Raw genomic sequence first — 13,301 nt, 5'->3', positions numbered from 1 at the left:
ACCAGCAACAGAGGCTCCTCGTAACGGAACTGTCATCACCTTGAGATAGCTCTCCTGCTGTATCATGGGAAGAGTGTAAACTTAGCTGAGATTGACCATGCTTGTGTTTTTCATAGAGAAGTAAAGTTTTATTTAGATATAAAACTCACTCTATACCAGGGACCTCGGGAGCAGGGCACTCTGGGGGCAGGAGGAGCCTGGGAGTCACACAGACATTGTTCGAATCCTAGCTTTGCCACTTATTAGTTGTTTGGCATTTTCAAGTCTCTCATGACAAAATAGTTATAATACTAGACTATTTGTATTGTTATAAATATTAGCTACCATTTATTGAGAACTTAGATTGTGCCGGGTCCCCAGCCCCAAACCATTATTATAAATGATGTCACTTAATTCTCACCATAATACATGAATGAGGTAGGAATTATTATCTCTACATTAAAGATGAGAAACTGAGGCAGTGTATTGCCCTGGGTCACACACCTAGTGAGTGGCTGGCATCATGCTTCAATTCCAGGTCTATCAGACTCCAGAGTCTGTGATAATGTGAAATTAAAAGGGTGCCTGGTGCAGAGTGGGTGCTTAACAAATACTGGTTCTTTTTCCTTCCATGAGCATCCTTTGGCTTTGATAGAGCTTGATTTCTGTGTTAGATTTCTTTATACATAATGTTCTATAGAGCACATCTGTCATACTGCCCTCCTGTGGTTCATTTGGATAACAGTGGCTTTTAGAAAACATTTAATTGGAGTGTAAATGCACATGCAAATAAGTGATATTTAAAACATATCTCTAAAGTCACCTAAGTGTATGAGTACTTTCGGAGATAATATGATTCTACAACCTCAGTATGTAAGATATACGACTTTTTACTTTCTACAGTCCAACTTAATTTCTAACTCTGAGCCCCACCCAGCTGGTAAGATACTGAAGTCACTTTTGTATCTTCTCTGGCTTCCCCAGTATCCTCCATTCCCTTGGCTGTCTTGGGAGAGAAACCTTCTCTTCCCTGGCATACAGTAGACAATGAAGCTTTGTCCTGCCATCCTGTCAAGAAGGGAGGAATTTTTCTTGCAATTATTTTTTCCATCCAACTGTTCTGTGTACAGAGACATTTAACCCACTGGGGAAGTCTTCAACTTTCACTCTTAAGAGTTCAGATCACCAGGGAGTCAAATGTTAATTCTGTTACCAGTTTAAATGTTAGAAAAATTTTCCAGGAAGAAAATAAAAAGGTTCCTTATCCCCACTAATCAGGAGCCTTAGGTTCCTAAGTGAAAGTTATTCAGAGGTGTCTTTTCATGTACGGGGAGGGGCTCCACCTACCTGGGTTCACTCTCCTGTGTTACCCAAAGTTGCATGCCTGCATTTGAATCCTAGTCATTGCTCAGCACAGGGCTCTATCCCAAGCAGTTCCCCTAAGGGTCCTCCCTTGTTTTTCAGTGGCCCTCTCCATGGAGGATTTAAAGGTCTAGTGTCAGACATGTGCCATGCTGAGCCCTGGTTATGTCTGTGGGATGGAGGGTTGTGTTGGGTGGGAGGAGGGTAGCTGCTATGGGAGAGGGGAAAGAGGAATCTTCTTTCTTAGTTCCTAAGCACCACTTAATAATAACATGCATCCAAGTCTTCTGTTCTTAAATGTATCTAATAGTTAGCCTTGTCCTCATGCTATGACCTAATTGTGTTTCAGATAACGGTGGGCAGACATTGGCAGGGGGCAATAACTGGCCCCTTCGAGGAAGAAAGTGGAGCCTGTGGGAAGGAGGCGTGCGAGGGGTGGGCTTTGTGGCCGGCCCCTTGCTGAAACGGAGGGGCGTGAAGAACCGGGAGCTCATCCACATTTCCGACTGGCTGCCGACCCTGGTGAAGCTGGCGGGGGGCAGCACAGAGGGCACCAAGCCTCTGGATGGCTTCGATGTGTGGAAAACCATCAGGTACCTGCCCACCTGTCTCTTTTCCCTCCCAGGACAGAAGCTCTAAGAACAGCTTGACTTGATTGAGAAGGATCGCTTTTGCATGCATATGATAGTTCCGCTTGCAAATAGATGATTGCAAAAGAAGAAGAACTGCGTTTAGAAATACTGTAATTATATATGTATATATTTTTAAGTTCTGGATTTGAGACTGGGGGCCTGTGTTTTCTATGAGGAGCAAGATAGTCCTCTGTGGCTTACCCTCCATGAGAGGTCTTTAAAGTGCTAAGAAGTAGGATAGGGTATTGTTTGCTTCCTGCAGAGGGTCAGGGGACCTGCCCTGTTGCCTGCTAGGAGAATGGAGGACCAAGCAGGGGGAACAGATGGAATTTGAGTGGGGGAGCAGCTGTATACCCTTATTACACAATAAGTGCCTAATGAGCACCTACTATATACCAAGCTCTGTTCTAGGTGTGGAGGAACTAGGAATGAACAAGACAGGCACCATCCTGGCTCTCACGGAGCTTATATTCTAGCTGGGGAGTCGGGGGGAAGGGGGGGTAGGAATAAACAAGTAAACCCATAAATAAGTAGATGACGTCCCATAATGATCTGCACTAGGAAGGCAGTAAAACAGTGTGTTGTGATACCGAGAGCTGGCAGATGGGAAGGAGGTACACAGTCTGGGGAGCAGAACGCAGACTCAGCTTTGGAAATGGTGGCAGGGCCCTCCTGTTTAGCCACTGCCATGCCGAACAACGGCCCCCAAAATGGGGAGGTGTACACACCTGCAAGGGTGCAGGAAGAAAACTTTAGAACTTGTATTTGTAGTTAATTTTATCTCATCTTTTTTTAAGTATATATTTTATAAGGTATATAATATATTAGTAGATTAGTACATATATCCAATTGATAAACAAATATAAATGTACATATACTGGAGGTATTGTTTCTACTGATGGAGTGACAATGTCTAGTGTAATAGATTTAAACCTCTGTTGGGTGTTACAGCAAGGGGTAGTGGCTGATTGACTGGTCCCCTAGTGACCAGGGGAAAATGACCTCCTCTGTTTACAGTTTGGATTTTCCCCTTAGATATAAGTGAAATTAAATAATTGAACTAGAGAATGGCCATTTTTATTTATTTATTATTTTTCTCTTGCTTTTTTGTTCAGAAAGCTTTTTTCTCAGCTTGAAATCTGCTAAACATTTATATTTTCTTCTAAGTGTTGTGGTTTGATTTTCTTCCATGTAATTCTTGAACTGTTGTGAAATGATATTTTGTTACGTGAGGTCAATATCTAAATCAGAGGAATGGGGTTTTTCTCAGATTTTTGAATCACAGAGCTCCTTGAGACTCTGAAAGCTTTGAGGTGACCAAAAAAAGTACCTAAGCATATGTACAATAGTTTAGATAGAATTTATTTTTATGATGTTAGATATTGATTACACATTCTTTTCTATGTACACATAGAAAAATATGACATTCTTTGAAACCCTCTGCCTCCCACTCATTTTTAATGCAAAAATTAATACCTACTTTATGATAAAAAGGAAACAAAAATTTCCAAGCAAGGCAAAACTTGAACTTCAGCTTATCGCCAACTTCCACCATGAAGGCTGTTGAAGTTTGACTTACAGATGCAGGAGAAAGTTTTGAGTGTTTTGATATGATAACATATGTGTCAGGCTTGCCATCCAATCAGTTTTGAGTTTTTTGTTTTGTTTCGTTTTGGGGGCAAAAAAAAAGAAGCACACTTGGCTTATTGTGGCTTATAAAAGCACACGTGAGCAAATGGAGCTATCGTGGCATACTTGGCCAAATGAGGGTAGGCTTGAGTTGAGAAACAGTTGAATTTATTTTGAATAATTTCCTCTGCTCCCAGATTCACTGAGGTTCTGATCTTTGGCAAAGTGCAAGTCATTGATGTTCATCCCTATCACCAATTTTGGACTATAAACCCACACTTCAATCTTAAAATTATCTTTGTCAGAAGTAACGTTTAGGAGTTTGGCACATACTTGCTTCTGCCTGCCGAGGAATTGGAAGAAGTTTTGCCACCCTTAATTCCAGATTGCAGAAGGTCTTTCCTCGGTGTCAGAGGCATGCTGAACTCCTAGTGACCCATCTTGAATAGAACAGGAGCTCTGCATCCTTCAGCAGCAGACATAATGTTGACTGCAGGGCTGTAACTAGAATATTACAACCAAAACTATTGTCCAAGTATGTGAAATCATGAGAGAGTGGCTTTCCTTTTCTATTTGAAAAAAGTAAAATTTCTGCCCAATGTCTCATCAAGCATTTCAAGACTTTCCTCTGGAAATTCAGCAAATTTCTATTTAGTAAGTGAAGAACTGCTCTCATTCTGCTCCATTTTCCTGATAAAAGATCCTGAAAGCAGTGATTCAGCCCCCACTGTCCCGATGAAGTTGATGCTTCTCACAACACTAGGCAAGCGTTCATTCAGTACCAGTGGCAGAGCATTTGGCACCCATGCCGGCAGATGCAGAAAGCAACCAGTCACATTGACGTCAGGAGCTTCTCTTCCAAAGCAGTAAAAACAAATGGACAGCCAAATGTCAGAGATTCTCAGTCTATGCCCAGAGTTCTCGACCTTTTTTTCAGTAAGATATTTACTTGGAAATACCATTTTCAAGATGATGGTAGTTTCTGAACATTTCAAAAAGGTCTCATGAAATAGGAATGCCAGTAATGGCAGTAACAGAGTCGGCTATGCTGAGAGCATCTGTTTCACTAGTTGCATAGTTACCAATTCCTCTTAGGTCTGCTCCAAAATATTAAATTTTAGAAGAAATAGCCATTATGGAGTGGGTGACATTCCTTGCAATCTGAGTTCCTTGACAGCTTCAGTTTTTCATCTGTTCGAAGCCACAGAACATGTTTGTCAATTCTAGGGAACATGGCTTCTCCAAGTTCTTTCTGATTCTGTATGGTTTCTCTGCTTTTCAACTTGATAAGCAGCCTATAGGTTGTTTCAAGACACTTCGAAGGTTTTTTTTTTTTTTTAAACATCTTTATTGGAGCATAATTGCTTTACAATGGTATGTTAGTTTCAGCTTCACAACAAAATGAATCAGTTATATATATACATATGTTCCCATATCTCTTCCCGCTTGCGTCACCCTCCCTCCCACCCTCCCTATCCCACCCCTCCAGGCGGTCACACAGCACCGAGCTGATCTCCCTGTGCTATGCGGCTGCTTCCCACTAGCTATCTACCTTACGTTTGGTAGTGTATACATGTCCATGCCTCTTTATTGCTTTGTCACCGTTTACCCTTCCCCCTCCCCATAGCCTCAAGTCCATTCTCTAGTAAGTCTGTGTCTTTATTCCTGTTTCACCCCTAGGTTTTTCATGACATTTTTTTTTTCTTAAATTCCATATATATGTGTTAGCATTCGGTATTTGTCTCTCTCTTTCTGACTTACTTCACTCTGTATGACAGACTCTAGGTCTATCCACCTCATTACAAATAGCTCAATTTCGTCTCTTTTTATGGCTGAGTAATACTCCATTGTATATATGTGCCACATCTTCTTTATCCATTCATCCGATGATGGACACTTAGGTTGTTTCCATCTCTGGGCTATTGTAAATAGAGCTGCAATGAACATTTTGGTACATGACTCTTTTTGAATTATGGTTTTCTCAGGGTATATGCCCAGTAGTGGGATTGCTGGGTCATATGGTAGTTCTATTTGTAGCTTTTTAAGGAACCTCCATACTGTTCTCCACAGTGGCTGTATCAATTTACATTCCCACCAACAGTGTAAGAGGGTTCCCTTTTCTCCACACCCTCTCCAGCATTTATTGTTTCTAGATTTTTTGATGATGGCCATTCTGACTGGTGTGAGATGATATCTCATTGTAGTTTTGATTTGCATTTCTCTAATGATTAGTGATGTTGAGCATTCTTTCATGTGTTTGTTGGCACTCTGTATATCTTCTTTGGAGAAATGTCTATTTAGGTCTTCTGCCCATTTTTGGATTGGGTTGTTTGTTCTTTTGTTATTAAGCTGCATGAGCTGCTTATAAATTTTGGAGATTAATCCTTTGTCAGTTGCTTCATTTGCAAATATTTTCTCCCATTCTGAGGGTTGTCTTTTGGTCTTCTTTATGGTTTCCTTTGCTGCGCAAAAGCTTTTAAGTTTCATTAGGTCCCATTTGTTTACTTTTGTTTTTATTTCCATTTCTCTAGGAGGTGGGTCAAAAAGGATCTTGCTGTGATTTATGTCATAGAGTGTTCTGCCTTGTTTTCCTCTAAGAGTTTGATAGTTTCTGGCCTTACATTTAGGTCTTTAATCCATTTTGAGCTTATTTTTGTGTATGGTGTTAGGGAGTGATCTAATCTCATACTTTTACATGTAGCTGTCCAGTTTTCCCAGCACCACTTATTGAATAGGCTGTCCTTTCTCCACTGTACATTTCTGCCTCCTTTGTCAAAGATAAGGTGACCATATGTGCGTGGGTTTATCTCTGGGCTTTCTATCCTGTTCCATTGATCTATCTTTCTGTTTTTGTGCCAGTACCATACTGTCTTGATTACTGTAGCTTTGTAGTATAGTCTGAAGTCAGGAAGCCTGATTCCTCCAGCTCCATTTTTCGTTCTCAAAATTGCTTTGGCTATTCGGGGTCTTTTGTGTTTCCATACAAATTGTGAAATTTTTTGTTCTAGTTCTGTGAAAAATGCCAGTGGTAGTTTGATAGGGATTGCATTGAATCTGTAGATTGCTTTGGGTAGTAGAGTCATTTTCACAATGTTGATTCTTCCAATCCAAGAACATGGTATATCTCTCCATCTATTTGTATCATTTTTAATTTCTTTCATCAGTGTCTTATAATTTTCTGCATACAGGTCTTTTGTCTCCTTAGGTAGGTTTATTCCTAGGTATTTTATTCTTTTTGTTGCAATGGTAAATGGGAGTGTTTTCTTGATTTCACTTTCAGATTTTTCATCCTTAGTGTATAGGAATGCCAGAGATTTCTGTGCATTAATTTTGTATCCTGCTACTTTACCAAATTCATTGATTAGCTCTAGTAGTTTTCTGGTAGCATCTTTAGGGTTCTGTATGTATAGTATCATGTCATCTGCAAACAGTGACAGCTTTACTTCTTCTTTTCCGATTTGGATTCCTTTTATTTCCTTTTCTTCTCTGATTGCTGTGGCTAAAACTTCCAAAACTATGTTGAATAAGAGTGGTGAGAGTGGGCAACCTTGTCTTGTTCCTGATCTTAGTGGAAATGCTTTCAGTTTTTCACCATTGAGGACGATGTTGGCTGTGGGTTTGTCATATATGGCCTTTATTATGTTGAGGAAAGTTCCCTCTATGCCTACTTTCTGCAGGGTTTTTATCATAAATGGGTGTTGAATTTTGTCAAAAGCTTTCTCTGCATCTATTGAGATGATCATATGGTTTTTCTCCTTCAATTTGTTAATATGGTGTATCACGTTGATTGATTTGCGTATATTGAAGAATCCTTGCATTCCTGGAATAAACCCCACTTGATCATGGTGTATGATCCGTTTAATGTGCTGTTGGATTCTGTTTGCTAGTATTTTGTTGAGGATCTTTGCATCTATGTTCATCAGTGATATTGGCCTGTAGTTTTCTTTCTTTGTGACATCCTTGTCTGGTTTTGGTATCAGGGTGATGGTGGCCTCGTAGAATGAGTTGGGGAGTGTTCCTCCCTCTGCTATATTTTGGAAGAGTCTGAGAAGGATAGGTGATAGCTCTTCTCTAAATGTTTGATAGAATTCGCCTGTGAAGCCATCTGGTCCTGGGCTTTTGCTTGTTGGAAGATTTTTAATCACAGTTTCAATTTCAGTGCTTGTGATTGGTCTGTTCATATTTTCTATTTCTTCCTGATTCAGTCTTGGCAGGTTGTGCCTTTCTAAGAATTTGTCCATTTCTTCCAGGTTGTCCATTTTATTGGCATAGAGTTGCTTGTAGTAATCTCTCATGATCTTTTGTATTTCTGCAGTGTCAGTCGTTACTTCTCCTTTTTCATTTCTAATTCTATTGATTTGAGTCTTCTCCCTTTTTTTCTTGATGAGTCTGGCTAATGGTTTATCAATTTTGTTTATCCTTTCAAAGAACCAGCTTTTAGTTTTATTGATCTTTGCTATCGTTTCCTTCATTTCTTTTTCATTTATTTCTGATCTGATTTTTATGATTTCTTTCCTCCTGCTAACTTTGGGGTTTTTTTGTTCTTCTTTCTCTAATTGCTTTAGCTGCAAGGTTAGGTTGTTTATTCGAGATGTTTCCTGTTTCTTAAGGTAAGATTGTATTGCTATAAACTTCCCTCTTAGAACTGCTTTTGCTGCATCCCATAGATTTTGAGTCGTCGTGTCTCCATTGTCATTTGTTTCTAGGTATCTTTTGATTTCCCCTTTGATTTCTTCAGTGATCACTTTGTTATTAAGTAGTGTATGGTTTAGCCTCCATGTGTTTGTATTTTTTACAGATCTTCTCCTGTGATTGATATCGAGTCTCATAGCGTTGTGGTCGGAAAAGATACTTGATACAATTTCAATTTTCTTAAATTTACCAAGGCTTGATTTGTGACCCAAGATATGATCTATCCTGGAGAATGTTCCATGAGCACTTGAGAAAAATGTGTATTCTGTTGTTTTTGGATGGAATGTCCTATAAATATCAATTAACTCCATCTCATTTAATGTATCATTTAAAGCTTGTGTTTCCTTATTTATTTTCATTTTGGATGATCTGTCCATTGGTGAAAGTGGGGTGTTAAAGTCCCCTACTATGAATGTGTTACTGTCGATTTCCCCTTTTATGGTTGTCAGTATTTGCCTTATGTATTGAGGTGCACCTATGTTGGGTGCATAAATATTTACAATTGTTATATCTTCCTCTTGGATCGATCCCTTGATCATTATGTAGTGTCCTTCTTTGTCTCTTCTAATAGTCTTTGTTTTAAAGTCTATTTTGTCTGATATGAGAATTGCTACTCCAGCTTTCTTTTGGTTTCCATTTGCATGAAATACCTTTTTCCATCCCCTTACTTTCAGTCTGTATGTGTCTCTAGGTCTGAAGTGGGTCTCTTGTAGACAGCAAATATATGGGTCTTGTTTTTGTATCCATTCAGCCAATCTGTGTCTTTTGGTGGGAGCATTTAGTCCATTTACATTTAAGGTAATTATCGATATGTGTGTTCCCATTCCCATTTTCTTAATTGTTTTGGGTTTGTTATTGTAGGTCTTTTCCTTCTTTTGTGTTTCTTGCCTAGAGAAGTTCCTTTAGCAGTTGTTGTAGAGCTGGTTTGGTGGTGCTGAACTCTCTCAGCTTTTGCTTGTCTCTAAAGGTTTTAATTTCTCCATCAAATCTGAATGAGATCCTTGCTGGGTAGAGTAATCTTGGTTGCAGGTTTTTCTCCTTCAACACTTTCAATATGTCCTGCCACTCCCTTCTGGCTTGCAGAGTTTCTGCTGAAAGATCAGCTGTTAACCTTATGGGGATTCCCTTGTGTGTTATTTGTTGTTTTTCCCTTGCTGCTTTTAATATGTTTTCTTTGTATTTAATTTTTGACAGTTTGATTAATATGTGTCTTGGCGTATTTCTCCTTGGATTTATCCTGTATGGGACTCTCTGTGCTTCCTGGACTTGATTAACTATTTCCTTTCCCATATTAGGGAAGTTTTCAACTATAATCTCTTCAAATATTTTCTCAGTCCCTTTCTTTTTCTCTTCTTCTTCTGGAACCCCTATAATTCGAATGTTGGTACGTTTAATGTTGTCCCAGAGGTCTCTGAGACTGTCCTCAGTTCTTTTCATTCTTTTTTCTTTATTCTGCTCTGCAGTAGTTATTTCCACTATTTTATCTTCCAGGTCACTTATCCGTTCTTCTGCCTCAGTTATTCTGCTATTGATCCCATCTAGAGTACTTTTAATTTCATTTATTGTGTTGTTCATCGTTGCTTGTTTCATCTTTAGTTCTTCTAGGTCCTTGTTAACTGATTCTTGCATTTTGTCCATTCTATTGTCCATTCTATCTCCAAGATTTCGGATCAACCTTACTATCATTATTCTGAATTCTTTTTCAGGTAGACTGCCTATTTCCTCTTCATTTGTTAGGTCTGATGGGTTTTTATCTTGCTCCTTCATCTGCGGTGTGTTTTTCTGTCTTTTCATTTTGCTTATCTTACTGTGTTTGGGGTCTCCTTTTTTGCAGGCTGAAGGTTCGTAGTTCCTGTTGTTTTTTGTGTCTGTCCCCAGTGGCTAAGGTTGGTTCAATGGGTTGTGTAGGCTTCCTGGTGGAGGGTACTAGTGCCTGTGTTCTGGTGGATGAGGCTAGATCTTGTCTTTCTGGTGGGCAGGTCCACGTCTGGTGGTGTGTTTTGGGGTGTCTGTAGACTTATTATGATTTTGGGCCGCCTCTCTGCTAATGGGTGGGGTTGTGTTCCTGTCTTGCTAGTTGTTTGGCATAGGATGTCCAGCACTGTAGCTTGCTGGTCGTTGAGTGAAGCTGGGTGCTGGCGTTGAGATGGAGATCTCTCGGAAATTTTTGCTGTTTGATATTATGTGCAGCTGGGAGGTCTCTTGTGGATCAGCGTCCTGAAGTTGGCTCTCCCACCTCAGAGGCACAGCACTGACTCCTGGCTGCAGCACCAAGAGCCTTTCATCCACAGGGCTCCTTAATTTGGGATGATTGGTTGTCTATTCAGGTATTCCACAGATGCAGGGTATATCAAGTTGATTGTGGAGCTTTAATCCGCTGCTTCTGAGGCTGCTGGGAGAGATTTCCCTTTCTCTTCTTTGTTCTCACAGCTCCCAGGGGCTCAGCTTTGGATTTAGCCCCGCCTGTGCGTGTAGGTCGCCGGAGGGCGTCTGTTCTTTGCTCAGACAGGACGGGGTTAAAGGAGCCGCTGATTCGGAGGCTCTGGCTCACTCAGGCCCGGGGGTAGGGAGGGGCACGGAGTGTGGGGCGGGCCTGCGGCGGCAGAGGCCGGCGAGACGTTGCAGCCTGAGGCGCGCCTGTGCGTTCTCCCGGGGGAGTTGTCCCTGGATCCCGGGACCCTGGCAGTGGCGGGCTGCACAGGCTCCCCGGAAGGGCGTGTGGCTAGCGACCTGTGTTCGCACACAGGCCTCCCGGTGGCGGCAGCAGCGGCCCTAGCGTCTCATGTCTGTCTCTGGGCTCCGCGCTTTTAGCCGCGGCTCGCGCCCGTCCCTGGAGCTCTCTCAAGCAGCGTTCTTAATCCCCTCTCCTCGTGCACCAGGAAACAAAGAGGGACGTAAAAGTCTCTTGCCTCTTCGGCAGTTCCAGACTTCTCCCCGGACTCTCTCCCGGCCAGCCGCGGTGCACTAACGCCCCCTGCAGGCTGTGTTCACGCCGCCAACCTCAGTCCTCTCCCGGCGCTCCGACAAAAGCCGGAGCCTCAGCTCCCAGTCCCGCCCGCCCCGGCGGGCGAGCAGACAAGCCTCTCGGCTGGCGAGTTCCGGTCGGCCCGATCCTCTGCGCTGGAATCTGTCCGCTTTGCCCTCCGCACCCCTGTTGCTGTGCTCTCCTCCGCGGCTCCCAAGCTCCCCCACTCCGCCTCCCGAAGTCTCCACCCGCGAAGGGGCTTCCTAGTGTGTGGACACTTTTCCTCCTTCACAGCTCTCTCCCGCTGGTGCAGGACCCGTCCCTATCCTTTTGTCTCTGTTTAGTTTTTTCTTTTGCCCTACCCAGGTACATGGGGGGTTTCTTGCCTTTTGGGAGGTCTGAGGTCTTCTGCCAGCGTTCAGTAGATGCTCTGTAGGAGTTGTTCCACGCGTAGATGTATTTCTGGTGTATTTCTGGGGAGGAACGTGATCTCCGCGTCTTACTCTTCCGCCATCTTCCCGGAAGTCTCCTTCGAAGGATTTTTAAACTTACTTTATATTTCATTAAATTTATATAACCATAGCAGAACCGCTAATCATAAAGGTAGGAATGTTTTTCCTTTCTAATCAATGGGAAACTCTTCTAGATGTTATAACATCACAGTGGGGACTTCCCTGGTGGCCCAGTGGTTAAGAATCCGCCTGCCAATGCAGGGCACACGGGTTCGAGCCCTGGTCCGGGAAGATCCCACATGCCGCGGAGCAACTAAACCCATGCACCACAACTACTGAGCCTGTGCTCTAGAGCCCGCGAGTCACAACTGCTGAGCTTGTGTGCCACAACTACTGAAGGTCGCGTGCCTAGAGCCCATGCTCCACAAAAAGTGAAGCCACCACAATGAGAAGCCAACGCACTGCAACGAAGAGTAGCCCCCGCTTGCCGCAACTAGAGAAAGCCCGGGTACAGCAACGAAGACCCAACACAGCCAAAAATTAATTAATTAATTTAAAAAAATGACAGTGGTGACAATCGAATATTACCTGATGATGTGAAATATCTTAAAAACTTAGTATGAAACTATAAAGACTTTCCCCACCTATGGTTTCAGTTTCAAGAGGAATTTTGAAGGGAAGATAAGTCACTTTTCACCCCATTTTCACAAATACCGTGAAGCCCAATGAAGTATAATTCTTTTTTTTTTTTTTTGCGGTACGCGGGCCTCTCACTGTTGTGGCCTCTCCCATTGCGGAGCACAGGCTCCGGACGCACAGGCTCAACGGCCATGGCTCACGGGCGCAGCCACTCCACGTCATGTGGGATCTTCCCGGACCGGGACACAAACGCTTGTCCCCTGCATTGGCAGGCGGACTCTCAACCACTGTGCCAGCAGGGAAGCCCTGGAGTATAATTCTTAATGAGCCAAAGTTTAAGAACCTCTGAACTAAAATGATGCTTTATTTCAAATATTACCAAGACAGCCCAGACTGATTTTTGAGTAATTATTATTGAATAATAATTTCATTATTATTATTATTAAATATTTCCTTTTTCACTGATTGTTAGTACCGCTTGTGTTCTGAGTTCTTATTAGCGCTATGATCTGTCTTGGTGCCATCTATTTTAGTCCACTGGCTTAGCAGTTCTTGTATTAGCACCTCACCGTTGTAATCTGTAATCTGTTGTAAACATACCTTTTAGAGTATATTTAAATACCTGGCAGAAATAGCTATTCACCTCCCCATTGTATTTCCTTTAAAAAATTTTCTTGACAAGTCCCACTTTTTAATTTTTTGTGATGAACTCTGGAATTATTTCATTAAAAGAAAAGCTTCTTAAAAATTAAATGAGATTAACCATGAAAATTAATTTGGGAAGAATGGAGACATTTAGTCTTCTCACCTGGACACTTATAGTTGCCCTCTGCTTGCTGATGTTCTTTTCGTTGTTGTTTTTTGTTTTCTTAATTATTTTTTCTCCACGTATTTCATTTTGGATAGATTCTGTTAGTATGCCTTCAAGATTATTAATTTTTTTCTCAATTC

At 41.8% G+C, this 13,301-nt stretch overlaps 1 protein-coding gene across 1 annotated transcript in view; it reads left to right on the top strand.

Moving 5' to 3' along the window:
- ARSB (arylsulfatase B) overlaps positions 1 to 13,301 on the top strand; it is a 186,178-nt gene that overhangs the window by 79,393 nt on the left and 93,484 nt on the right. Inside the window, exon 5 of the mRNA XM_030846513.3 lies at positions 1,691 to 1,934. Coding sequence (XP_030702373.2) covers positions 1,691 to 1,934 — 244 coding nt within the window. The remainder of the gene's footprint in view (positions 1 to 1,690; positions 1,935 to 13,301) is intronic.

Source organism: Globicephala melas, chromosome 3 (genome assembly GCF_963455315.2).
Source record: "Globicephala melas chromosome 3, mGloMel1.2, whole genome shotgun sequence".
In the NCBI taxonomy this organism is placed as follows: domain Eukaryota; kingdom Metazoa; phylum Chordata; class Mammalia; order Artiodactyla; family Delphinidae; genus Globicephala; species Globicephala melas.
Note: the sequence above shows the minus strand (reverse complement) of the source record. Positions and strands in the feature narration are given on the sequence as shown.